This window comes from Brachionichthys hirsutus, chromosome 17 (assembly GCF_040956055.1).
Source record: "Brachionichthys hirsutus isolate HB-005 chromosome 17, CSIRO-AGI_Bhir_v1, whole genome shotgun sequence".
Classification (NCBI taxonomy): domain Eukaryota; kingdom Metazoa; phylum Chordata; class Actinopteri; order Lophiiformes; family Brachionichthyidae; genus Brachionichthys; species Brachionichthys hirsutus.
In genome coordinates, this window is record NC_090913.1 from 12,271,009 (window position 1) to 12,297,831 (window position 26,823).

Below are 26,823 nucleotides of genomic sequence, written 5' to 3' on the forward strand. Positions count from 1 at the left end.
CAAAGAGACAGACATCCCATTGGCTGCTGAGCAACCCGAACCTGGAAGATAACGATCCAGGCGTAGGCGATGTTGTCGAAGTTGATGGCTCCCTTGTGGGGGTTGCCGTGCCCGGTGCCACACCGGGTGTAGTACTGGTTCCAGTTGACGCAGAGCCCCGCCCCGCCGACGCTGCCGTTGGCCAGCGGCTCCGGGCTCAGGCCCAGCGACTGGCGGTACAGGGCGTCGTCTTTGTCCAGGCAGCACGACCGTCCCCCCTCGCGCCGTGCCGGGACGTCGGAGCACGACATGATGCCGTTGTCCATCGGCAGGGAGCAGATGAAGGGCCGCTCGTCATCCTCGTCTGCCATGTAGTAAGGCCGAGGCAGACTGACGCCCGTGGTTCTGGAAGAGAAAACCAAGCTTTGCAATCTGAGACCAAACGGGCCGGAGGTTCCGTCTGTCTGGGATTCTCCTCGTCTTTTTTGTTTCTTAATGACACGAGGAGGTGCTGGACTCCTCCCGTAGGACACGAGGAGGCGCTGGACTCCTCCCGTGGGGCACGAGGAGGCGTGGACTCCTTCCGTGGGGCACGAGGAGGCGCTGGACTCCTCCCGTGGGGCACGAGGAGGTGCTGGACTCCTCCCGTGGGACACGAGGAGGCGCTGGACTCCTCCCGTGGGGCACAAGGAGGCGCTGGACTCCTCCCGTGGGGCACAAGGAGGCGCTGGACTCCTCCCGTGGGGCACAAGGAGGCGCTGGACTCCTCCCGTGGGACACGAGGAGGCGCTGGACTCCTCCCGTAGGACACGAGGAGGCGCTGGACTCCTCCCGTGGGGCACAAGGAGGCGTGGACTCCTCCCGTGGGGCACGAGGAGGTGCTGGACTCCTCCCGTAGGACACGAGGAGGCGCTGGACTCCTCCCGTGGGGCACAAGGAGGCGCTGGACTCCTCCCGTGGGGCACGAGGAGGTGCTGGACTCCTCCCGTGGGGCACAAGGAGGCGCTGGACTCCTCCCGTGGGGCACGAGGAGGCGCTGGACTCCTCCCGTGGGACACGAGGAGGCGCTGGACTCCTCCCAGCGGCTGAAGGAGAGCGCTGCTCCTGGTTTACCTGAGCTCCATGTAAGCTCCCGTGGATGTTTTACCAGCAGCCGATGACATTACTAAAATTAACTCAGGTGGGTCAGGACATCCTGTGATTACATTGCCTCTCCGCCTCATTGCTGGAGCGGTTACCATGGCGATGGCTTCGCCCCACAACCCCTTTCATCAGATGATTATTTTATTATTTTCTCCCCGGGCTTGTCAGCCTCCACCCGGCCGACTCCTGCGTTCCTCCAGGCAGGCAGGTTGGGTCTCGCCGGTTCTGGTGGGTTTTCACAGCAGCCTCAGACGGACGGATGGTTCTAATAAACCCGACGGGCTTTTAACGGGCCACGGAGACGAAGCCACGGTAGAAACAGAAGCTGAAGGGAGTGTAAAGGTTAGCGGCGATAAAGGCCGACCTGATCCATCGCCAGCGTTTCAGGAAGAAACAAGCACGAAGTTTGTGTTAACTTCACCTCCTTCTGCGAGGAGCATCGTTCCGGAGGAGAGGATGGTGGGAGTGACGGCGTGCGACTCACAGCGTGAAGTTCTCCTCCGGGTAGCAGCGATTCCTCAGTAGCCCCGCCCACAGCTGCACCCCGATGATCCCGAAGATGAAGAAGACGAAGAAGCAGAGGAGGAGGACGTTGCCCAGCATGGGCAGCGTGTCCAGCAGGAGGTTCACCAGGATGCGCATGCCTGAAGGGACAAACACACACGTGCTCAGAACGCCGCGCGTCACACACACACACACACACACACCTCAAATCAATCCCGATCCACAGTCGGAGCAGGAGGCGGGGCTGATCCAAGGAAGGGAAAAGACAGGACGGCTTCAGACCCAACCATCAGAGACGACATTCCATCACAGCCTTCATGAGGAGAATCCATTTATCGTCAGGAAGGCTGCCGGTTCAACTCCCGAACTCGCTTCCACGCCTCAAGGCGTGTCACCACGGTGTCGTCTTGCTAACCCCTTGATGTGCAACCCCCCGGCCACACGCAGAAATCAACACGCCATGCTAGCGTTTCCATAGATGCTATTGTATTAGCATAAGACGCTAATCAATCTCTAATCGGCACGTTAACTGTGATCCCACGGCTCGTTGCGCCGGCTCTGATGCGCCGAAGAAACGAAACAGGGTTAAATGTTATCTGTGAAATAGATAAATAAATAGATAAATAGAGCGTTTAGCCGACTAATCAAGGGTAAGTGGGCAGGCGGTCCGCCGACCTTCTCCCAGGGGGGCTTCCAAACGGCATGAAGGCTTAAGATGCTGACGGCTGAATAAATCAGGAGAAGAGGAAGCAGCGAGCCTCCAGCAGGGAGGATACCTGGAGTCGGAGTCGAGGGAAACATCAAGTAGAATAAAAGATGCATGTTTGAAACCGTTCTCAGTCTAAAAATAACGTTTTGCATCCCGGTTTATGCACATTTCTCGTCGGAACGCGATCCGTCTCAAAGGGATGGGATCCGTGGTCCGTTCCCGCCCATCCCTGCCGTAGAACGGGGGTGATGGAATGATCTCCGGGCTCAGGTGGGATCTGATCGAACTGGAACGAGTTCCTCAAACTTCTGATCTGTTTCTGAAGCGTTGCTGATGTGATGTTTCCATGACCTTGTTAATTCTTCTGGAATCAGTCTAATTATTGGCAGGAACTACAAAAAATAAAAGGCCATTTGAATCAAGCTGGTTGATCCGCTTCCAGCTGAACGGCGTGGCGCCAGACGTTCCGGATCGCAGAGCCGGAGTTCCTTTGAGAAAGTTGAAACTGACGACGCTTTTCCGAATAAAGAAGTCCGTCTGAAGTCCTCCGGTGCTGGTGAAGAACCCCGGTTACCCGTGTAAAGCAAAGGGATGAAGCATCGCTATAGCTTCATGGATAGCTTCATGGATAGCTTCATAGCTTATAGCTTCATAGCTTATAGCTTATAGCTTATAGCTTCACACGACTGATTAACGTATCCTGGAACAGAAGCTGCAGAGTGCAGCCGATTAGACAGAAGAGCGCTGATGATGCTACCTTTACTGCGAATATGGGCTTCTCCCAGGAGGATTGTGGGTAACGTAGTCAACGGGCCCACTCCTCTAAGCCGTGGCCGCAGGGAACCAGGACCGCATCATTCCCATTAGCGTCCCATTAGCTGACAGCGCTGCTTGCTTCACGCGCACGTGTGTGTGTGTGTGTGTGCGTGCGTGCGTGTACGTGTGTGTGTGTGTTTACAGAGGGGATTCATCTTTCCCCTCATCCTCCCTCTCTTCTTCTCGTCCGTCCCCCCCCGTTGTCCACAGAGCTGGACATTCCCCATTTCCCTTTGCTCATTTGTCCCTTTTCTGCCGCTCCTTTCCTTTGTTCTCCCGTTTTACACAAATGTCTCCCCGTGTTGAATCGTTGCCGAGCAGAATCCCAACAGATTGGGGGTGTGTGTGTAAGCATTTATTGGCTCTCTGTTCTTTCTTGTTTCTAAGCGCCGTTCCGTGTCGACCGCTACAACACATTCATCTTTTTAATGTCAAATGGGAAGAGGAACAGATCCGAAAGCCCCCCCTGCACACCGGATTGTCCCATAACAGCTGTTTAGAGTCCGACAGACGAGCAGCTCTATACCTGAGCTTGAATTTAAACCCTTATCGAGCCTCGAACGGAGACGTCATGGAAACCGACGGACAGAAACGATTCCGAGATCATTGGACTTATTTTAGAAGCGTCGCCCTTATTTACATATTTAATGACATATTCCCAATCCGAAGCGTTTTAACTTACTTGGCACCCTGTTAATGGCCTTGAGAGGCCGCAGTACCCGGACCGTCCTGATGGCGGTGAAGTTGACGTTCTGCAGGTCCAGCGAGTATTCAATCATCCTGGAAAACACACAAAAATACACACAGGAAAACTTTATACCGACACCAATACTTATCAAAGAGGACAAAAAGGAAGTTGATAGAGTTTAGAGCTCCATCACCTTGTTATTAACTACCAAACACACCGGTAATGAAATAGGCAGATTCCATTAAGGAGCAACAAAAGGGATAAACGAGCAAATAAACTCACGCGAGGAGAAATGAGGAGTTCTGCTGATTGAGAATTCTCCTTCGTCCACGCTGGGCCAGACTAGAAGGCCCGAGTGGATCGGGTTCCTACTGCGAGGAGCCGAATGTGAATTAATGAGCTGAGATTTATGTCCTTAATGAAGCCAGAAATTCAAAGAAACGGGTCAGCTGTGTTTGGGAACGTCAGCGAATTAGTTTACTGCTGCACACCAACATTAATGAGTCTTATTAGTCAAGCTAATGAATAATAATAAGGTAATGACGGCTCCATCAGGATGAACTTGGAAGTTGTGTAAAAGTCTCTGGTTTTTTTTACTGGGAGAACTGGAGCCACATCTCGTCCATTTCATTCTGCTGCAACGGAACATTGGCCCAATCCCCGGCTAACGTCCCGGCTAAGCTACAAACATGACCACCAGTATTCCAACCCATGCACCCCTTCCTCTCATGATGAAGATGATGGAAGTAGGCCTCCTTCGTTCCCGACACAAGTAGAAAGGAGAATGCCCGAGGTAAGAGCTGATAAATGGGGAAGGATTAACTCCAATAGAACGCCGGCGATAAAGCGAGATTGAGCGCAGGAGAGCGAGCCTCTGGGATTTATCAAGCGGTGGAGCTAATTACAGCGCTAGCGGAACGCACATACCTGGATGAGCAGCCGGAATCTGACGGGGTGGAAGACGTCGAGATAGTGGAACCGGCTAAAAACAGAACGATTAAAAGGCATCAACGAGAGGCTGCAGCACGGGCGGGCGTTCAAGCTTTGGGAAGCTACGGCCAATTAGTTCCTTTCAACCCTTCAGCCTGTGCACCTGGAGGAGGGTCTTCCTGTCAGCCAAATAACAGGGGAGCAGGCGGAGGCAGAACCCCCCCGTTCCAGGGGGAGTTTCAGGGTTCAGAAGGAGCCTGAAGAAAAGGAACTCCTGACAGGATTCAAGGGAAAACAGGCACAATTAAAGCTCAGGTTCCCAGAATGCACCTTGTTCGGGTCAAGCTGCACTGCGCTTCAACACCAGGTCAAAGGTGACACTCAGTCGCGGAAGTATGTGCTCCTGTGATGAGCTGGCGACTTGTCCAGGGTGAGCCCTGCCTCCCACCCAAACTGGGATAGGCTCCGCCCCCCAGATCCCCTCGACTTCAGCGTGGACGCAAGATGTCATCCATCTCCCAGCCTATTAAACGTCCGTCTTCATTCGGCAGCGACCTTCGTCTCCGACGGCGCGCGTCTCCGTCTTCAGACGGGACACATCGGCGGCGGTCGCCTCATTATAGACTCCTCGCCGGTTCTCCTCGCCGGTTCTCCTCGCCGGTTCTCCTCGCCGGGCGACAGGAAGCTAATATGATGATTAGCGGAGCGCTACAGAGTCCGGGCCGAGCCGCCGCTGGAGAAGATGGCATCAATTATTAAAATGAGTTTAATGGATGCAGTAGATTTTCTGTCCCAGAAGAGGTTTGTGAGTCAAAAAGGGCCGTGCACACACACACACACACACACACAGACACACACACACACGCACACCTACACACACGCACACACACACGCACACACACGCACACACACACGCACACACACGCACACCTACAGCAGCGCTAAAGTACTCGTCTTCAACTTTTAAGATTTTTTTTTTCATTGCTAATAGTCGATCTCTCCGTGTTTAACCCTTTCACTCCCTCCTCACGGCTTTCATTGCTCTGCACCGTCAGCCACCTGTCGATGAAGGCGCGGTCACATGATCCGCCTCTGTCCCCGCCACTCGTCGCAATAATAAGCCCCCAAATGCACACATCTGTCGAGACAGATGCTGCCAGAAGACTCCTGCGTTCGCTCCGAGCCTGGCAATCTATTCAGGATCATTAACTCCATCGCCTCCTCCTCCTCCTCCAATTAAAACGCCGGAGTGTTTGCATGCGGAGGCAAACGTGTTAAAGCACACGGATGTCGTTTAGTGAGAGGAACGCTGTAATTTAAAGCATTAAATATGCAGCGAGTGTTTATATGGAAACACGATGAAGACGCTCTTCTCTCTACTCCGGTTCATCGTTGGAATAATCTGGAATAACCCGAAGCATGTCGGAATTCTTCATTAGAAACAGGAGGGGAATGCTAACGTTAGCCTCACTCGTGCTCTTCGCACGTATTTATTTAGCTTTATTTCCTGTCTCACGGCAGCCTTTAACTTAACCGGGTGACGTGCACAGGTGAAGCTACCTGCGTTATGGCGGGCCCCGCCTCAGATATGCAAATCCCAACAGGTGTTCTGAAGCGATGCGAGGGCCTCCGGGCCAACCGTCTTTAGACCGTCAGCGAACCATCGTGAACGTTTCTGTCCCGGAACAGCTGATTCCAGGTCTGAATCTAAGCAACATTTTCTGATGTGTGTTTGTCTGATTGTTAGCAGGATTACAGGAAAACTGCTGGACGGATCCGGATTAATAAAATCTGAAGATGGGTCCTGGTCTCACAGAAACTCTCAGGTGTGCTACCTGAACCGTAGAACGCTCACCTGCGTCAGAGTCCGACATGAGAGGCTTTCAGGCGCCGCTTTGTTTGTCAGAATGAAAAATGGCAAACCAGCAGCAGCATCAGGACCACGATGGAGCGGCGTGGAGCCCGTGGGTCTGATGAGCGGCGCCCGCCGTGGCGCTCACGCTGCTCCTAATCCCCTCCCTGCAGCTGGCAGGGGTTTTAATCTCGCCCCCCCCCCGGCCGCGACACCCACCACATGCGGTGGATGCAGAATTAATTGGTGGCGGCGCCTTTATGTCTCTGGAACGCTGAGGTTCCACCTGGGAGGCGGATCTTAGACGAGGAGGAAAAGGTTGAGGGAGATTAAACATGGTGGGAGAGACGCCGGTAGCGGCGCTTCCTCCGGCCCGAGGGCTGGAAGCATCCACCGAGGAACGTGGAAAACGGGGAGTAACGAGCGATGGGAACAGCCCGCCTTCCCCACAGGAAGTGGCTCTGTTTGTTTCCTGTTTGTTTCTGCATGCTAATGATGTCCACAACACAAACAAGCTACAAACCGTTTTTAATTCTCGCCGCCTCGGCTCTGGAACGATCCGACTCTTGCCAGAATGATTTCTTTCTTTCTTCCCGTTCTGGCAACAATTCCTCGTCTTCCCATTTAGTGAAATTATTCAACGGAACGCTTGATGATTGTGTGAATTCAGAGGTCTGGTGTTAATTTAAAACACCGACGTCGAAGCAAAGGCTCGTTAGTCGCGCCTCATGCGAGGAAGACGCGTAGGATTTAATAACTACACTCCAAACCGGACGTCAAAATCCCTCGTGACGTTCTTAAATCAAAGGAATATTTACAAGATGTCTCTTCCTGACTGGAGGCTGCGTCGCCCGTAGCAACCGCGCTAATTAACGACACAAGTACCGAACGGCTTGGATAAAGCTTTGCTCTCCGTCATCAGACGTTTTGAATCTCACCTGTAGCATTAAATGCCTGGCTGTGATTGGCTGAATTACATTATTGTTGCATTGCATTGCAGTCCCGTTTCCCGTCATACCAACGGGACAAAGGGAAGTCCTCACCCGGCCATGACGATGAAGAAGTCCAGCCGGTTCCACGTGTCTCCAAGGTAACTGCGGCGACCGAAGATGCCCAGGGCGACCATCTTTACAACCATCTCCAGAGCAAAGAAGATGTAGATGAACGCATCGAAAGCCTGGCGAGAAGACAAAGAGACACGTCGAGAACGGGAGAGGAAGCCCAGATCATTCCTGGCAGATGAACTTCAGCCGTAATCCACTCTGCAACGTTTAAATTAACGCAGGAAGTAGATTTATATCTTTATTTATAAAGATTTGTTTCTATCTAATAAATATATTCATCATCATCATCATCAGGTACACATATTTTCTTCCTCTCGGTTCTCCTGCTCCTCCTCCCTCACCTCTCCCCAGTTGGGCGGTTTGCCCTAATTGGTGGGGTAAAGGAAACTAATTTGTTTGAACGGTAATCAGCGCTAAGCCCCACGTCTCCGACCCCCCCCCCCCCCCCCACCCCCACACGTTGCTCACAGCGTTAATCAAGCATATAATTAAAAGACATAAAAATAAAAATCCAAACAAACCAAAGATCTCCACTTCCTGTTTCTGCTGCTAAGACTTTTCTGAGTGGAGGGATTTAGAGACGACGACTTCATGACGCTTCAAATACAAATATTCCCGCCGCCCTCGGACTCGTCTTTAGCCCCGCCTTCATGACATCAAAGTAGAATTTGGGAAAAAGAGGAGGGACGTGAAAATGATGCTGATGAATAAATAAATCCACGCACTCAGAAACGAAAACATCACGACGTAAGAAAGATCCCTGAACTCCGACGCTTTGGAGCTTCTTTCATCTTCAGAGTCGTCAGATGAAAGGACGATTTATTTCTAGAGACGGTTCAGGACCGGCTCGTCTCCAGGGTTAGGGTTAGATGCTGTTTGACGTCTGAACGCTCTTTCAGGTCGTTCCTCCTATAGAACAAACGAGCACGCTAAACTCTGGATGTAGGTCGTCATCCCAGCGCTCCCGTCCGATCCCACCCAGCGCTCCCGTCCGATCCCAGCCAGCGCTCCCGTCCGATCCCAGCCAGCGCTCCCGTCCGATCCCACCCAGCGCTCCGTTCACGGCGAACGCTGAACGCTGAGCCTCCAAAGGGCTTGACGTCCGCGGTTGTTGCAGCGTATAGATCGCACCGGTGACATCACGGCATCTTCTGAGAGCGGTCTATCGACTGTGGCGCCGCCGCCCGCTAAATCCATGCTGCTATTGAACCGGACCGACAGACACCGGGAGGAGATTCTATTGGGTCCAACGCGGCAGCCGCCTCCCTCTGGGCGCCGAATCAATCCTCCGTGTTTGTTGGCTGCTGCACGGGGAGAATGCTGAGCGGACGGCGAGGCGATTCAAGAAGCGCTTCACGCCGCCGGGCCGAGGACTCGCTAGCAGGGAGTGGCGGTGGAGGCCTCGGCATGGGAGGAGGGCGAGGGGGCGAGGGTGAAGGAAAGGGAGTGGGCGAGGGGCCGAGGGGGCGAGGGTGAAGGAAAGGGAGTGGGCGAGGGGGCGAGGGGGCGAGGGTGAAGGAAAGGGAGTGGGCGAGGGGGCGAGGGGGCGAGGGTGAAGGAAAGGGAGTGGGCGAGGGAGGCGTGTGGACGCTTCCGGCCCGACACGTTAGCATGTCAGCCTTTAGCGTGTGAAACAAGTCGCTCTGGACTCGAGTGCAGACGGGCGAGGAGTGAAAGTGCTTTTGTGTATCGTGGATGAAATATGAATGTTTCCGTGTAAACTTTATTTATAGAGAAACAAAGTGCTTCAGGGACAGGAAAACAAGATTCTCCGTTAGCCGCCGTCGTCGTAAAGAAGTCCAAACTCCCAGAGAAATGAAAGCCGAGGTCCAAAGCTCGCTTTGGTGTTACCAGAAATATCAATATATAATATATAATAATAATGTCAATATAAATCAGGATTCCTTTACTTCTCTAAATGTTGCTTTGCAGAATCTGTTGAAACAGGATTTGGGTAAAGTTCCTGTGAGGACGACGGCGACTGTGATCACCTCCAAAGCGCGGCCCGACCCAGCTGTCTGCTGTGTGTGTGTGTGCGTGTGCGTGTGCGTGCGCGTACCTGCAGTATCTGGCATCGCCCGGAGGAGCAGTCGATGTTCTCGCAGGGCTGGTACATCCCCAGGGTCATGCAGTTCAGCAGGATCACCATGATGCTCACGCGTTCAAACCAGGTGGGGGCCGGCCGTTAAGGACAACAGCTGATCCTCAATTCATGCTACCATTGATTCTGAATCTCCCGTTTGCTGCTCTGGGATCAATAAAGTTTGTTTTCCTATCTTGTGTTATTTCTAAGTAATTCTCATTTATCTGCAGTAAAATGAATGAATTGACTTGAGATGAAGCCGAATCGTCGGATGGTTCAGCGGATGCTGGATCGTCGGATGGTTCAGCGGATGCTGGATCGTCGGATGGTTCAGCGGATGCTGGATCGTCGGATGGTTCAGCGGATGCTGGATCATCGGATGGTTCAGCGGATGCTGGATCGTCGGATGTTTCAGCGGCCGCCTTCATCCCTCAGGTGGACTCCCGCTGTGCTCGGCTACACTTTGCCGCTTCAGCTGTTCTCTCCAGCTAGCCTGGCTAATGAGGGCAGATATCGTCCGGAGGTGTCGCCAGGTTCCTGGCAGGATCCCCCCCCCCCCCCCGCCCTAGCGGCACACGTGAGCACACCACCTCTTTGCAGGAGACACGTGGATCTCACGGCCGGATGAAACTGCCGGTCAGCGTTCCGTATTTCTCCGGGCTAAGCAGCGGCGCCAGCCGTCGGGCTAACGCTACCAGGATCATCTCTGGGTGGTTTCATGCTTCCTTTAAGAAAAGCCCCCGTAAATTGCCGACCTCTGCAGTTTAGCTTCTTAAGCTCGCTGCCGCTAACGCCGTCCATCGATTAGCATACAGGAGACTCAATCTGCAGCCGGAGGCCGACTGAGCTCTGATTCCCATCACAGACATTCCCTCAGATCTGATTTAGATCTGTGCCAAGCTGCAGAGATTCTTATTTTGCGTTCCCTTTTAGCACTGGGATGCAGCCCTGCATCCGAGCAGAAGCCTCGTCGGACGCCGAGCATCCGAGCAAGGCTAGACGGACGGAGAGGCCTTCTGATTGGCTTCTCGGGGATCGCTGTGTCGTTAAAGTTTAGCGTTTTGCCTTGTTGTAAATGTCAAAAAGAGAAAGTTAGAAACTCTGGGATGACAAAAACGGTCGGTCGCAGGTGGGCGGTCCCTTCTTGGTCCAGCAGAGGGTGTGGCTGAGGACCGAACCATTTGACGCTGCGTAGGGGGGTTTGTAGTTTCGTGTTTGTTCTTCCCTTGGTTGATATTTGGTTATTTTATATTCATAGCTTGAGTTATTCGTGGCTGGCCGAGCGGACTGAATCATTTTAGTCCCAAAATATTCCACATTAATTTTCCACGTTTTTGTTTTGCTGCGGTTTGAGCCGAAGTTCTGGGAGTGGATTCGGTTCGATCACCCAGCCGGCAGGAACCAGAACCAGGATTTTAGAACGCTGGATAAAATTCGCCGGCATCGGAATCCGTTATCAGAAAATCTGGATGTGGCAAAAGAATCGGCATGACGGAGCCGGAGGGAGCCGGCGGGCTGAAAGTGCGTGGCAGCGGGGGCCGAATGAATTCTTAATGCCTCCCTGCGTGGCGTCACGCATTCAAACCCGCTCTCAAGGTCTCTCTGCCTTCTCTCTCTCTCGTCTTCCCGCCCTTGTTTTTATTGAATCCAAAGAGACACACAGGAGGTAAATGACCTCCAGTTTCCATGGCGATCAATCGACTAGAAAACAAAATAAATAGTTACGGAGAGTGCAGCGCGGGATGAAGACAGACCGGCGAGTTATTTTGGGTCTGCTAAAGGTCGAGTGTGTGATGTAACAGTGAAAGGAAACGCTTCCCGCGGCCCGGTTTAAACTTGGTTTTAAACTTTCAATGCATTAGCATGAATTAAAGTAATAATTAAAGTGGTTCTCGTGGCTTGAACAAAGCCGATTGGCCTCTGATTGGTCGAATCTCCTCGTCAGATCTGAATCGGTGAACGAGCGTGGGCTCGTTCCGGCGGATCAGGAATCCTGCATGGGCGCTCCGGTTGAGAGAGAGGAAAACAGTCTGGAATGAAATAACGGCTAGGAAGCGGGCCTCCAGATCAGTTCTACCGCCGTCCCCGTTGTCCTCTGTGCCGCCTTCACGTTGTGCAGCAACAAGTGGGACCCAGAGCTAACGTCCCCATCCAGCGGTGGGATGTAAATCCGTCCTAATCGACACACGGGATGATTCCCCAACAAGCCAAAGCTGCAGGCTCGTAGCCGCACATCTACGGGCCCGTAGCCCCGGGCTCGTAGCCCCGGGCTCGTAGCCGCACATCTACGGGCCCGCAGCCCCGGGCTCGTAGCCGTGCATACGAGCCCGGGGCTGCAGGGCGTCGAGCTTTTACAACTACCTTCCTAGTCCTCGCTGCTGTTCTCGCAGCCTGGTGACTCATGTGGTTCCGGTGACATTATCGGTGCACCGAGTTAATTCAGCAGCCCGTCGCCTCCTGGAAATAGAGCGAGGTCGATAAACGGCAGCAACGGGGAGGATGGGGGCTCAGGAGAGGAGTGGATTAAGCTCTGCCAGCGGCGCCGGAGCGGTTCAGCGGCGATGGAGCGATAAGGAATATTCATTCAGGAGCTTCAGGTTCTAGTCACACACAGAGAGAACGATCCCCCCATCCCGCTACACGCAGACGCCGGCTTGTTAGCGCGGACCGCTTCCCGTGGACCATCTGCCGGGCTGTGACGCCGGCGGATGCTCGGTGCGTGGGTTCCTCTCCTGCCCACGGCTGCTGTTGAGCTCTATTTCGGTCTCACGCCGCTGCCAGGCTTCGGTGAGCAGAGCGAAAACGACAAGAGGCGACCGACCACCGAATACACCGCGGAGCTAAAAATACGGGCACCGGCGGAGGAGAGCGCACGCCACACGGTAGGATCCAACGTTCCATCCACGGCTGGAGCGTGCCCCCCCCCCCCCCCTCAGCAAAGGCCTCTCAGCCCGGCTTTAGTCCAATCAGTGCTCCCCGCATCCCTCCATTGTTTGGCATCATCATCATCATGTGCCTGAGACACACACGGCGATGCTCATCAATATTCATGAGCTGCGCTACAGGAGCGTCACTTCCGTTAAACGGGAACGTCCTCGCACCAAACGCGACGTTAATGCACGCCAGGCAACACGTCCCAAGATAACAGCAGCAGACAGTGATTACTGGGGGGGGGGGGGGGGGTAATGACAGACTAATGACCGTCATTTACAGATCCAGGAGCAGCGTCTGCATCAAGACGGCGCTCCAATGAAAGGACTTCTTATTATTCAGCAGCTTTAACCGAGGACAGGGAGGACATAAAGTATCACCACGGAGACCACCGCTGTCATGACATCATCAAACAATCGCGCTGAGATTATCTTTAGCTCCACGTCCGTCCAGACCATCCCAGGGTTGACAGACAGACGGAGCAATCAGAGTCATCCATCATCATCATCCTCACTAGCATGTTTCCACGAGAGGAAGAGGAGAATCCAGGATCTCTTCTGGATCATCACCAATCCTGATAACATTCGCCTCGCCTCGCCTCACCTCCACCTCGCCTCACCTCCACCTCACCTCCACCTCACCTCCACCTCACCTCCACCTCACCTCCACCTCGCCTCCGCCTCACTTCCACCTCACCTCCGCCTCACCTCCGCCGCGCCTCCGGCGGTGGTCAAACGGATTCCCCGTCAGACCCAACCTCCTGACTTCCACTGTGTGAACGAAGAGATGAAGAGCTGCAACCTTTAAAGAGCTGAACTCAGGGAGACTCACCCACGAGGCTCCGCTAATTAAACTCAAACACCCCCGTCTGTCCCGTAAAATGAGACGTTTGTTTTACCTGGCCCTCAGTTTGACCTCTTAAAGGTCGTTTGATCAACACGCTGCACAGTTAAAGCTTCTAGACTTTATTACAGACGACCAGGAAGACAGAACTATTCATTCTTATTTCATCTCCTTCGCTTTCAGGTCTACACGTGTTAATCCAGACGAGTCGCCCCGTTGCGTTTGTCTCTAAATCATCGCCGTCAATGCGGAGCAGCAAGGGGAGAGAAAGGACGACACTCAGGGGACCGGAGGGATGGCGAAGGGCTGACGGGGAACGGAGGGATAGAGGAGGGCTGACGGGGAACCGAGGGATGGCGGAGGGCTGACGGGGAACCGAGGGATGGCGGAGGGCTGACGGGGAACCGAGGGATGGCGGAGGGCTGACGGGGAACGGAGGGAAAAACGGGACAGAAAAATAAAATGCCACATAAAACGCACGAAGGGACGGGGAGAATAAAAGAGGAAGAGTCTGAAGCCATTCCACCAGTTTGACAGGTGGCTGCAGCGACATTAGCATAGCGATTAGCAGTGGCATTAGCATAACGCTTAATAGCAGCATTAGCATGAGAACCGCAGCCGGTAACAGAAAGAATAAAGGAGAGATGGAACTGAACGCAGCGGATGTGGAGTCGGCTTCAGCACGGATACCTCTCTCTTCATCCCGGCTTCACGTACAGTTTTGGGAGAGGGACGTCCCACATGGGGAGAGGAGCTGTCAGTTCTGTTACCCCCGGCAACGCATCAGCACCACATCTCCTGTTCTACAGGTAAACACACCTCTGCATACAAATCTTCTGCAACGCGCCTCCAAACAAGCCCGACTGTTCTTCTACACAGCTTCATCAGAATCTTAGCGAGACCTCATCATCATCATCATCATCATCACCTGGAAACAAGCAGCCGTTAATAAACCTCGGTCGTTTCGTGTTAACTTGAAAAGCAGGCGAGACCAAGCACCTGCTTCTGAGGGCGGGGCTTCTTGGTTCCTGGCCCGCGGACCCGTCTTACAAACAGAACTTCTGACTCGTCTGGAGTCGTGTCTTCATTGATTAAGGAAAGAAGAAGCAATCTTCATGATATTCACAAGCTGCAAGCGGCTGCGTTCACACACGAAACGCCGGCGTGTGCGCGTGACTCCGTGCTGCGAGCGCTTTGCGTGACGGATTGTGTGAGCGCTCCACAGCGGCCGTGGCGCCGGGGGCCACATGCGCCGGTCCGGAGGAGAGCGAGAGTGAAGTGGAAGCTATTAATCTGAGCTTCCACTGCAATCAGGTTTGGTTTGGAGCTGAATATAAACTCCCCCCCCCCCCACCTCCCCCCCTCCGAGTGACGGGAAACCTCCGACATGGCAGCTTCGCCTCGACATTTCATGTCTTGAGTCTCGCTGGTCGACCTGTGGCGGCGCCGCGGCGGGAACACAGTGCGCACTAAGCCCAGTGTTTACCCGGGTTCTCTAAGCGGCGTTCGTTGCTAAAGCTCTCAGAGCTTTTAACATAATACGAGAGGAGCCGGGGCTTCTGGGTAACTCCTAACACGTAGCCGCGCGCTCCCTAAACCACTTCCAGACCTTCGTTCCGTTCTTCCTACGCCGGAGGGCGATGAAAATGTTCTCGCGCTCTGACGTCTGCGAGCCGGGGAGTTGCTGACATTTAAACTCCTCTGAGGTCGGCTCCGATCACACAGCCGACTCAACCGGCGCCGCCATGGACCGTTAGGGCCGTTCGCTCGTTTGCCTGCCGAGGCAGCGTTAGCATCATTAGCGCTTTCACTCGATTCAAACTGGGGTGACATTTTCTGCAGGGACTTAATGACCCGAGAAGAGTTTAAGTCTCTGAAGCGCCACGTCAGGCGGCGGGAAGCGCGGCTAAACGCTAAAGAGGCCAGGTGTGCTGCCGATCAGGTGCTTTGAAACACGTGTTTGTAACGTAAGTGTCGCTCCTGTCCTCGTCTTATTCAGGCGGCTTTAGTGGCGATCGCATCACGCACACGCACACACACACACACACACACACACACACACACGTGAACACTTTCTCGTGTCAGGTGAGGAGACGCGAGCTGCTGTTTGTTTAGCCGACGAGCAGACGTCTCCTGGACGACTAGCCGATGCTAGATCACTCAGAGGAGCCTTTGTGGATGAATAATAAGGATATGGGCTGGAGACCATCCGGATGCACACGCTGCGAGGACACGTCGTCTGCTTGAGACAGAAGAAGACCACAGGAACCAGCTCGGGATACGGCACAACCAAGACGCTGGCGTCGCTGCCGCCGTCGTCGTCCTCCTCCTCCTCCTGGATGATCCCTCCCTCCTCCTCTTTCTCCTGGTTTTCCTTGGAACGGGGGAGGTTGTGCACGGAAGGCCTTCGAGGAGACGAGTGAGCGACGGCATCGTCGCCGTCGCCCCTGGCGATGGCTGCCCTCACCCTGCCGATCGCCGCCGCTGACGGTGCTGCTCTTGTTGCTGCAACGACGGGACCCTCCTCCTCCTCCTCGCTCGTCATGGCAACGCAACGTTCTGGGACGACCGGCAGAGAAAAAGAGAAAGAGAAAGGCAGCAGAATTTACATTATAAACAATTTAATTGGCTCCGGGATCCCAACGGAGTCACGAGGCAGCAGTTCTGAGACCAGGAGCAGCAACAACGAGGTTATATTTGAGACAAGAACCGGAACGCACCAAAGACCTCGGCAGCCATGCAGGGAGAAGTTATTCCTACTGCGTCCAGCTTGTCAGAGGTACAGGTACTGAATCCAGTCGGACAGTTTGGAGGGGTCGACTCCTGATGGAGGGATTTATAACTTCTGTTTTCAATAGAGATTATTGATAACACATCGCCGTTAGGTTGCTCGGCTCGGTTGACATTTTAAATGAGCGATCTCTGTGGCGGCTTGAGGAGCGCACACACACCTGCACACCGAACATGGACGTCCTTCATCGACGTGCACAAGGACAGAAGTGAGTTTATTAGAAGTCTCTTTCATCGGCGTGATTTAACCACGGTCATTTAGCATTCATCACATAGTTCTGATTAGTGACAGCAAACGAGAGAGGGGCAGCAGAAATGAAAGATTCTCGGGCGGCGAAGAGAAATAAAGGAGTGAGAGAAGAGAACAGTAGGAGGGAGAGTTCAGCGCTTTAGTCAGCGGCTTAGCGTCGAGAGGATCAATACTCTGGAGCTGGACGGAGAATAGAGGCGGATCGCACCTGCACATGGATTTCCAATGAGCGGCTTTAGCACAAGCCAATGAAATTCCACTTGAGTCTTAAATGAGATCCTCTGCATGTCTCTGGATTAGACTAGAGTTAGAGTTCAGGTTGTTTCTATGGCTACCGAAAAGAGAGGATTACAAAAACAAAACGCGTTGGACTTGTTTTCCCTCATTGCAGTCAAATCAGTTAGTGCGAAGAGGCGAAGCGTCGACGGCGGCAACAAGTCCTCAACAGAGGGAAGACAGCCAGCTAATTAAGATCCGAGGGAAGCATCGGATGAAGACTGACGACTGGAAGCGCCCGCTTCCTGTTTGCAACGCACTGAAGGGAGGGAAAAATACGTTCTGATCATGTGTCTGAGGAATCATCCCGTCGTCGGGACGACAGCGCGCGGGAAAACCTCGACAGGATGCCGCAGAAGAAGAAGAAGATGAAGAAGAATCCTCTCTGCAAGGAAAGTAAAAGAAGAACCTCATCCGACCTCTGAAGCGCTCCAGAGAGACACGAACAAAGATGCTACGTGCTAAACATCACTAGCCTATCTTGTGACGCAACCATTTTCAGCACGTTAATCCCTCCTTTCCACGAAGGCGTCGGCGTCAAGCAGACGGCAGCAAAGTGAAATCATTTACGTTTGGAGAAACGACGAAAGAGAAAAGTTCATCTGGCAATAATCCAGCGATATTACCGTAAAGTTCAAGTGGGATCCCGTTTCCATCCGATCGCGTCACACTTCTACGTGCCGGAGTTACGGAGGCGCTTGAATTAACTAAATTGCTGCGTCTGAGAACGAGAAGGAAGCTGAGCAGCAGCGAGTTTAAATCAAACACACTTCATTATTACATCAAACAGTCACTTTGCGTGAGAACACAAACTAATTTACCGCCGCCGCCAGTGACCTCGAAATCTCAGTTACATTTTCCGGAGCATCCTGGTCCGCGTGCGTTTCCGTTGGATCTGAACCGATGATCCGTGCCGCTGCATAATAGCTGCGGTTTAACTGGAACAGCAAGAAAAACACGCCTCGTTGCAAAGGTCGGGCGAAATAACGCAGGTAAAGGTTTGGCGCTCCAACATTCCATTACTGTAGGAAGAGGAAAGCTAACCTGTTATTCTGCTGATGGTAAATCTCATTTCCTGCTGCAAGCGTCTCCTGGGCGGAGTCGTTAGCTCGCTCAGGTGTGACTGATGGCACATCGGAGCAGATTGATTTTGACTGATTACCTGTCAGCAGCAGGCTCCTTTGTCACTGCCTGGGGTCGCCGGGAACGCACCAACCTGTCGTACCACACCTGTCTTGTTTGTGTCGGTGATCAACGCCTGCACGCAGGAGGGGAATAACGTAGCATCCCGCGAGCTTAGCATCCTGTGATACACGTGGAGCTAACATCTGGCTAACAAGGTCTGCGCCGACGCGCTCCCTTATTTGCTGATGGCTTAATGGCCTGTGGACACACACACACACACACACACACACATTCACCATCTCCTCGTCAGAAGACACTGATCAGAACCAGGCGTCTGCTTGGCAGCGGCTTCTCTGCCGAGGGATGGCTTCTGGAACGCAGCGGCGTCTTCCTGCTCAGCGGGTGGGAGAGCTGGGACGGGTGGGGGGGCCGGACCGGGCTCAGTCTGGGTACTGGTTATGCTTCCTGGTAACCCTGGTTACCGCCACCAAGGAGGCCTGATTATGACATTGTTTGTGTGTTTGTTTGTTTGTTAGCAGGATTACAGAAAGACTGCTGGATGGATCTGGATGAATAAAATCTGGAGCTGTGTCCTGGTCCAACTTTGATCCTTTAAATCCTGAGAGCGATCCGGATTCCCATGAAAATGTATGCATGAGGATGAAAAGTGACATCAAATGAGTGAATTAATTCCTAATTCGACTCCGAAACTGTTTAACAAAAGGATCTCAGACGGGGAATCACGGCTGGGACCGATCAGATTATTTAAATGAGACCACCTGCTTAATCTTTTAATATTCAATATGCTCCCGTTCAAACTGTCACCGTCTCTGGCGTTAAAGGCGAGACTTCCTTTAAGCGAGCTGGAAGCTTCATAAGCTGAGGAAGCCCGGCGCTCCATACATGACGGCTAACGGAATTAACTGGATCTCTAAACCAGATAGCGACTCGCTTGGACGGATCCATGAGACTAAGATGGAGCCGTGAGACCTTACAGAAGGAGGAGAGGAGGACTGCATCTGAGAGGAAGGGAGAAGACAGGAGGGGCGGGAAGGAAAGCATGAAAGCTAATAGGGAGTTCTGATCGATGCTCAGGCACCGAGGAAGGACCTCAGACTGGAGCGGGAGGCGGGAACGCCGTGGGAGAGAATCAACAAGCTGGAAACAGGGAAGGAGGATCCGTGAACACGGGTCAATCAGACAGCAGGAGGTCAGCCCGGCAGGAAGCCGGAGCATCCTTACAGGAGGGGCCGGAAAGCCACGACTCCACCAACGCCGCCGCCAAACAGGAAGCGGCTTCCGGCCGACACCGAATCAGAACCTCTAATGAATGTTTATCAGGCGCATCCTTACCCAACATGCATCACTTCACCTGCACTGTGATGGTGGAGGTGGAGACAGCGGGACCACGCCCCCTCGGCTCTCCCCTCCACCTGATTGGGCGGTGGCTGTGCGCTCACCTGCATCTCCGTGCGTGTGGAGAGCGGAACCCACGCACACGCACACGCACACGCACGCCGCTATTACCGGCAGGAGCCTTTTACAACAGGCTCTGACAGGACTTCTGGCCCCGCAGCCCACATGCACACGCATGCAGACACGCACGCCGGCTTTATGTAAGCGTGTCGCACACCCACTCCGAGGAGGAGAGACACGCCAGGAGAACAAATCCACAGACTCTGGTTTTAACCCAGAACCGAATATCTGGAAACCTTTAGTTCCCAGGTTTCCCCTGGAAACATTCCAGACAAGCGTTCCCGTGCGGCGTCATCAAAGGGGATTTGATAAGAACACAGCGTCAGGAGCGTTCCATCGCTCCCCCTCGGTCACACGGAGCAGAACACGAGCCGGTTGCATCACTCCTTTTCCACCGAGCAGCGCTTCCTCCCATCTGCTGCGAGGGAAATCCGTGACGCTCCTCCGTCTAGCGCCACAGATTCGCGTTTAGCCGGGAAGCTTCTGCCCAAGCTGTGCAGCAATGTGCTGGAAAAGACGTGAATCATTCCCAAACGTCTATCGGGAACGTCGGAGGCGGCGTTGTGTATTCCACATACCGCCCATCAGAAGGTCAGAGGTCAGGCCGGAATGCGGCGCATTGCTAGAGAATGACGGGGAGGAGAGGAGGTGACGATGGAGACTCAACATTCACGCCTTCCGCTTCCATAAGGAAACCGTTATGAGTATTAAAGGTTACAAACAGGACCTTGGCCGCGGCTGACGAGCTAACACGTGCTATCATGTGCTAACTACATTTGCGCGGCGCTAATTAACACAACGAAGCGTTGCGTGTCCCGAGGTGACTGCACTCGGAGGAAACTGCGACTCGGGGGAGGCGATAAGGCCGAACAAAGAGCAATAACGATAAACGATTCCGCTCTGATTGTCCTATTTCAGAAAAGTCGTTGGGAATGAGACGAAAGCGGCGCCGGGAACATGAATATTTATTGGGCGGTAACAAGCCGCATTATTCCTACGCCTGTTTTAATTAGCAGAACTCAGGAACGTTGCGTCGAGACGTTTCCCGACATGTTCTCCTTGAAAGGCTGATTACCCAGAATGCCTCGGGGGTCCTCGGACGGAGGCAAAATGACCTTTAATTAACGGCCGCCGCGATGAGCGCGAATAAAAGGGCAGTGAGGAAGACGGCGGCGCTGTTGTGAACGCTCGTAATTACAGATTGGTGATTGGCCTGAAGAAGAGAGCGACAGAGAGGAAGTCAGATCTCCTCCTCCTCCTCCTCCTCCAGGTCCGGCCGTGAGACGGCTGGATGCGCTGATCCAGAACCAGATGTGGGTCTCCTGCCAGGCACGACCTTTAACCTTTTACGGCTCTATAAGGAGAGAACTGAATGTCAGGTCGGGGGGGGGGGGAGTCGGCCGGCAGAGAGGAACAGGTGACGCGGGCCAAATAAAAGCCACCAAGCCAAACGGAAGCGGGTTCAGACGAACGCTCAGATGTACCGACCGTCCCTGAAGGCCTCGTCTCCTCATCCTTCTCTTCTGTCTGTCGCTGTGCATAAAGCTTTGCTTTAATTATCAGCTGGCTGAGAACCCACTGCTGACAAGCAGGTGTGGAATGACAGGGACGCGCACACACACACACGCAGGGGGGGGGGGGGGGAGCGCAGTAAACAATCATGGCGACATCGCAGGCTGGTTGGCGAGTGAGGATTAATTACAGGTACGGAGGAAATAGAGCGAGCGGACAGGAAGAGCAGGAATCAAAAAATAGAGCTGCTGTTGATGCTGAGGAGAAAATAAGGAGCTGGTGAGGAAAACCTCCTCCTCCTCCTCCTCCTCCGCCTCCTCCTCCTCCGCCTCCTCCTCCTCCTCCTCCTCCTCCTCCTCCTCCACCTCCTCCTCCTCCTCCTCCTCCTCCTCCTCCACCACCTCCTCCTCCTCCTCCTCCTCCTCCTCCTCCTCCGCCTCCTCCTCCTCCTCCTCCTCCTCCTCCTCCTCCTCCTCCTCCTCCTCCTCCACCTCCTCCTCCTCCACGCCGTCAGAGGTTCGACAAACACAGGCTGGCGCTGAAGTTTAGTTCAGAACTTTCAAGGTAAAATGTGAAAATGATGAATGAAATTGTGACGGATGACAAGAACGCAAAGACGAAGTCGTCAGCCGGATTTGAACCGACAACCTTCCTGCTGTGATGGAACTTCAGATCGCGTCTCGTTTTTGTTTTGCAGGTTTGCAGTGATTTGGCTTATTGATAAACCCAAACAGACGTAAATGCATCGTCTATACAAGACGAAACAAAACGCTCTTTCAGGATGAATTCAACTCGATCAAAGCCCCAAACCACGCCGGATCATTTCTCCACTTCCTGCTGACGTGATTTGCGTCCGGCCGCTGTTCCGGAGCGTCGGGCTGTGTTCCGGAGCGTCGGGCTGTGTTCCGGAGCGTCGGGCTGTGTTCCGGAGCGTCGGGCCGGTGTTCCGGAGCGTCGGGCCGCTGTTCCGGAGCGTCGGGCTGTGTTCCGGAGCGTCGGGCCGCTGTTCCGGAGCGTCGGGCCGCTGTTCTGCTGCAGGATTCGTCTTATTGTAGTCGATCCCCGTCAGAGTTGCATCGATTCTGAACGCGTTGCATCAGACAGAAATGCCAAACTTCAAAGATTTCCCGCTGAAATAATGATCCGTAAAGTCCGCGTTGGTTTTTCTCTGGAGTATTGAATCACACAACGATAAAAAGTCGACATTTCACGACGCTTAAATCCCAAAACCCCCCCAGACGGCGTTTCTCTGATCAGGGCGGCGTCGCCAAGTGTCTCGCCTCGTGTTGCGTTCACGCTCTGGCACAAATACCGGTTTCCTGCACGCTGGCGGAGGAAGAGCAGATGTCTTCCTCCTCTGCCTTCACAGTCAAAGCCCCCCACGGAGGGGAGGACAATGGAGTCCAGGTGTCTTCCTGCCAAACGCTATAAATAACGGTAAAGAAATGTAAAGAGAGCGAGAGGGGGGGGGGGGGGGGGCTCGAACATCAGCGTGCCTTTCAAAATAAAGCTCGCAGAAACAATCTGTCGTTGTTGTTGTTGTTGTTTACGCTCTGGTCCACCGCTGCAGCAGCGCCACCAGGGACGCGCCTCCTCCTCCTCCTCCTTCTTCTTCTGTGGTGCTAAACGGTGCTTTAACTCCCACATGAAGACACGAGCCGGCCTTCGGCTGCACGATGCTTTTAGCTCGCCGCTCACGCCTCGGTGGGTCGGATCCGGACGGACGGAGCAGCAACACCCTTTGTGATGTCACACTTCAACGCCGAGGCTCCTCACGACAACAGATCCGTTTCATTTGAACTGCATGATGGGAGTATCCCAATCCCAAATGGAGCCATCGTCCCGACGTTCCGAGTTAAAGAGCAGCTTCACTTATCAGCCTCTCGTAGCGATAAAGAATCAAACTCAATAGTCACCGATCATTCAGCAACAAGCAGCTGAAGTCATGTGATCATGTGATCCAACCCGATCGATCGCTTCCTAAAGGGAACGTTTAGCATTCAGCTTCCTGCCGAGGATCAACGAGGTTTAAAGGAATAAACGGAGACGCAGCAGCTCGATTGAGATGTTCTAATGGTGGGATTCTCTCCGGAGGTTTGGTCCCACCTGGGAGAGGGCGGGAGGGAGAGGACGGGAGGAAGAGGATGGGAGGAAGAGAGAGGGAGGAAGAGAGAGGGAGGAAGAGGCCGGGAGGGAGAGAGAGGGAGGAAGAGGATGGGAGGGAGAGGACGGGAGGGAGAGGACGGGAGGAAGAGGACGGGAGGAAGAGGCCGGGAGGAAGAGAGAGGGAGGAAGAAGACGGGAGGAAGAGGCCGGGAGGAAGAGGCCGTTTGACTCACGTCTGAAGGACAGAATGAAGGAAAAGTTTCACTCAACGTTCCGCTTTCAGGGGAGTCTCTCCTGGGAATTCTTTTATTCCAAAACTGTCCACGGAGTTTTGAAACATCCCGCTGGTCGCCATGGAGACGAAGGTGTTACCGCTGTTCAGCCGACCCCCTCCGGGCGGTTTGGGAGCAGAGGACACACGGATCTGTCCGTCTAAAGAGGACAGCCCCCTTTTCTGCTCCCGTACCCGTCCAACAAGACCTCTCCTCCTCACTCTTTCGATCTTGCATCCTCCCTGTGCTCCTCCAGTGGGAGGAGGTGGGAGGAGGTGGGAGGAGGTGAGAACGTCCAGTTCTCCTCTTCTTCGTGTTGCCAAATGAACGTCTCAACAGTTTATAGATTATTCTACACACACAATAATGTGTCCTCCTTGTCTCCTGGTCGTCTTCCTCCTTCATCCGTCCTCCACCTGTCAAACCTCCAGCACTGCATTTGCTTTGCACCACTGATGCTCAGCATCACGAGTGTGTGTGCGTGTGTGTGTGTGTGTGTGTGTGTGCGTGCGTGCGTGCGTGCGCGGCGGCGGCTTCGATTAGCGGTCAGGGTCCGGGGCCCTGAGTCATGAGCACATATTGATCGGTGATTGAGGGTTGTTTGTGTGGACGGCGTTCCTCCGTCAGCGCCCCCTGGTGGAGACACCTCATTACTCCTGAGGGCAGGACAACCCGGACGAGTCCTCCTTCATCCCGGCGCCCCTCGGAAGAATGTTCAACAGAGGAGGAGGAGCAACGAGCCGACGCCGATAATCATCCGTCACCTGCCGGGGTGGAGCGGCGCGGTCCTGATGCTGCTCGGCCGGCCTTCACGTCTCCTGGGAGACACGAGCCCCAGCTCTGATTGGCTCCTGCTCATCGGACCCCCCTCCCTGCTCCACCTGGCTGGAGCGATGGCTTCTGAGCAGGTTGACTCGGTGCATCGGATGGAGGGACGCTGGTTCCGTTCGTCTTCAGCGGACGATTGATCCTAAATCCCTCCGTCCTCCTCGGCATTCTGCTGTTTCCCCAACAGTGTCCGTATTTCCTGCTGTCTCTGGTGTCCTCAAACACACCAGCTCTGCGCCAGCTTGGGCCAAAAACCAGTTGAACCAGATGACGTATTGTTTCCATAGCAACTATTCTCTAGACTTTCTGGTTGTTTCGTTGTACCTGGATGTAATTAATAGATGACGGTTATTTTCAAGATAAAGATAAAACAAACTCACCCCAAACGCTTTCATTTCAGCCAATCAGCTCCAAGGTGTCATCTAATTGGCTGAAGGCCTTCCTCGTGGTTTTCCTTTTGCAGCTTCGTGTTTCCCGTTTTATTTCTAAAGCATTGCCGTTGGTCGATGCTCACTCTCCCCTGGTTAAAATAAATCCTCCACCCGTTACGCACCACTACTCTGCGGGTGGAGGAGATACTGATCTCAAAGGGTGAGGCAGAAAGAGCGCCCCCTGTCGCCCGTTTGATGTCACGTGTCAGCGTCGAAGCGCTGAAGGAGAGAGAGAGGGAGAGGGAGCGAGAGACAGAGCGAGAGACCTATTGACCCAGAGCCATGGAAAGAAACAATAGATCCATTATCGGACCAACGCGCCACGGAGCGTCGCGTAATTGTAAAGCGTTTTTTCCGCCGTATACGAACTTGCCCTTTTCATCAATAAGAGAGCCCCGATACCCCATAATAATCACACCCAGGGATCAAGTGCAGGTGTGACGTAGATGAAGCAATAAGCAGAAACGTCCCATCTCTCTCCTTCTGCCTTCTTCATGCGCATTTCTTCACAAGGTGCGAAAGTTAAGAGGAAACACAAGTCAGCTGATAAAAGAGAGAGAAAACGTTCTTACCTTCCCAGACATCAAAGAGGAGCGCGGCTACAGATGTGGAGGAGGAAATAAAATCCCGGTAATCCGTTAATTTCAACCCGTCCTTAACTCCGCCGCAGAGCTTTGATATCCGTCACCCTCAGACCCAAAGCAGATGTCCGGCCCGGAGCGTCCCTGTGGCCGCCGCGCTCCGGCTGCACGTCCTCCTCTTCATCCTCTTCAGTTCTGCGCACAACTCGAGGCGGCAGGAAGAGAGAAAAGGCGGCGCGTCAAAATCCGACGGTGCCCCTTTGGATCCACGTGTTTCTACTTTAATGTGCTCCAGAACACGCGTGCTGCAGGTGATGATGATGATGGTGATGATGAAGGGCCCAGAAGATGAGGGGTTGTCAAATGGGGTAAAGTCTCCACCTGCGCATGCATGACGCGCTGCGCCTCGGAGACCGGCGGGGTGTCGGTGTCGCCTCCAGAACGCAGGTCGGTTCGGATGAAACCCGAGAGAGCGAGAGAGAGAGAGAGAGAGAGAGAGAGAGAGAGAGAGAGAGAGAGAAAGGGGGGGGGGGAGAGAGAATGATGGAGGAAGAGGAGTGACTCCTCTGCGCTCAGTCTCAACTTTCACTCAGGGCCCCCACGACCCCCGCAAGGCTGCCAAAGAGACGCTCCCGCGCGTAAAGTACGCAACAAACGGGGGGTCTAAACTCCTCGGCATCACCGAGCGGCTCCGCTGCAGCAGTGGGGGGGGGGGGGGGGGGTCCTCCGCTGGTGCGCAAATCAGACTCCCGATGCGCGCAGAGGAGCGGGTTCCCCCTCCCCGGTGCGTTAATGCGCGATCAACAGTTTGCCCAGTCACGGCGCAAAGCATGGAGGCTCCACGCGCGCACTCCCGAACGGAGAGATGACGTCAGTCATCAATTATTAGAATTCGATTCAGTTAAAAATGAAGCCTCGAACCTCCGACGGAGGACACGGGGGGGGGGGGGGGGCTTCCTATCAGCTCTTCCTATCAGCTCCATATTCTCATGCGCTTGAATGTCAGTCGTTAAGGTTCAGCAGAAGATAATCGTGCACGGACTCACGCACACCGTCGGGTTTTATTGTCCTCTAATCCGGTAACCTGTCAGACCAAACCGGGGGCACAGAAACACCTTGAGATAAGGTGAAGCTGAGCGCGGCGGCTGGTTTCTCAAAGCGATTAGAATTCACTCCAACCTCTGCAAACACACCGAGGGAGGTCAAGGAGTGCAGCCAGGAGCAGGAGGTGCAGAGAGAGAGAGAGGGGAGAGAGAGAGAGAGAGAGAGAGAGAGGGAGAGGGAGAGAGAGAGAGAGGGAGAGAGAGAGAGAGAGAGAGATGCCCACACGCACATCTCATTGAGCTTCACAAAGTCCTGCCAACTCAACACCTACAGACGTGAAACACACACACACACACGCACACACACACACACACACACACACAGACACACACGCACACACACGCACACACACACACACACACACACACACACAGGTTTCTCAGCACGACTCGCATTTTACTGACTATACCAAGTAACTCAGTGTGTGTGTGTGTGTAGGCGTGTGTGTGCGTGTGTGTGTGTGTGTGTGTGTGTGTGTAGGTGTGTGTGTGTGTGCGTGTGTGTGTGTGTGTGTGTCCACTTGTCACAGA

At 53.9% G+C, this 26,823-nt stretch overlaps 1 protein-coding gene across 1 annotated transcript in view; it reads right to left on the reverse strand.

The window, feature by feature from the left end:
• LOC137907126 (voltage-dependent T-type calcium channel subunit alpha-1I-like) overlaps window positions 1-21,408 on the reverse strand; it is a 46,278-nt gene extending 24,870 nt beyond the window's left edge. The window contains exons 1-7 of the mRNA XM_068751438.1: window positions 21,262-21,408; window positions 15,738-15,829; window positions 9,745-9,856; window positions 7,665-7,798; window positions 3,834-3,931; window positions 1,607-1,766; window positions 42-384 (exon numbers count right to left, since the gene is read on the reverse strand). Coding sequence (XP_068607539.1) covers window positions 42-384; window positions 1,607-1,766; window positions 3,834-3,931; window positions 7,665-7,798; window positions 9,745-9,856; window positions 15,738-15,751 — 861 coding nt within the window. The 5' untranslated portion in view covers window positions 15,752-15,829; window positions 21,262-21,408. The remainder of the gene's footprint in view (window positions 1-41; window positions 385-1,606; window positions 1,767-3,833; window positions 3,932-7,664; window positions 7,799-9,744; window positions 9,857-15,737; window positions 15,830-21,261) is intronic.
• Between the last annotated feature and the right edge of the window lie 5,415 nt (window positions 21,409-26,823).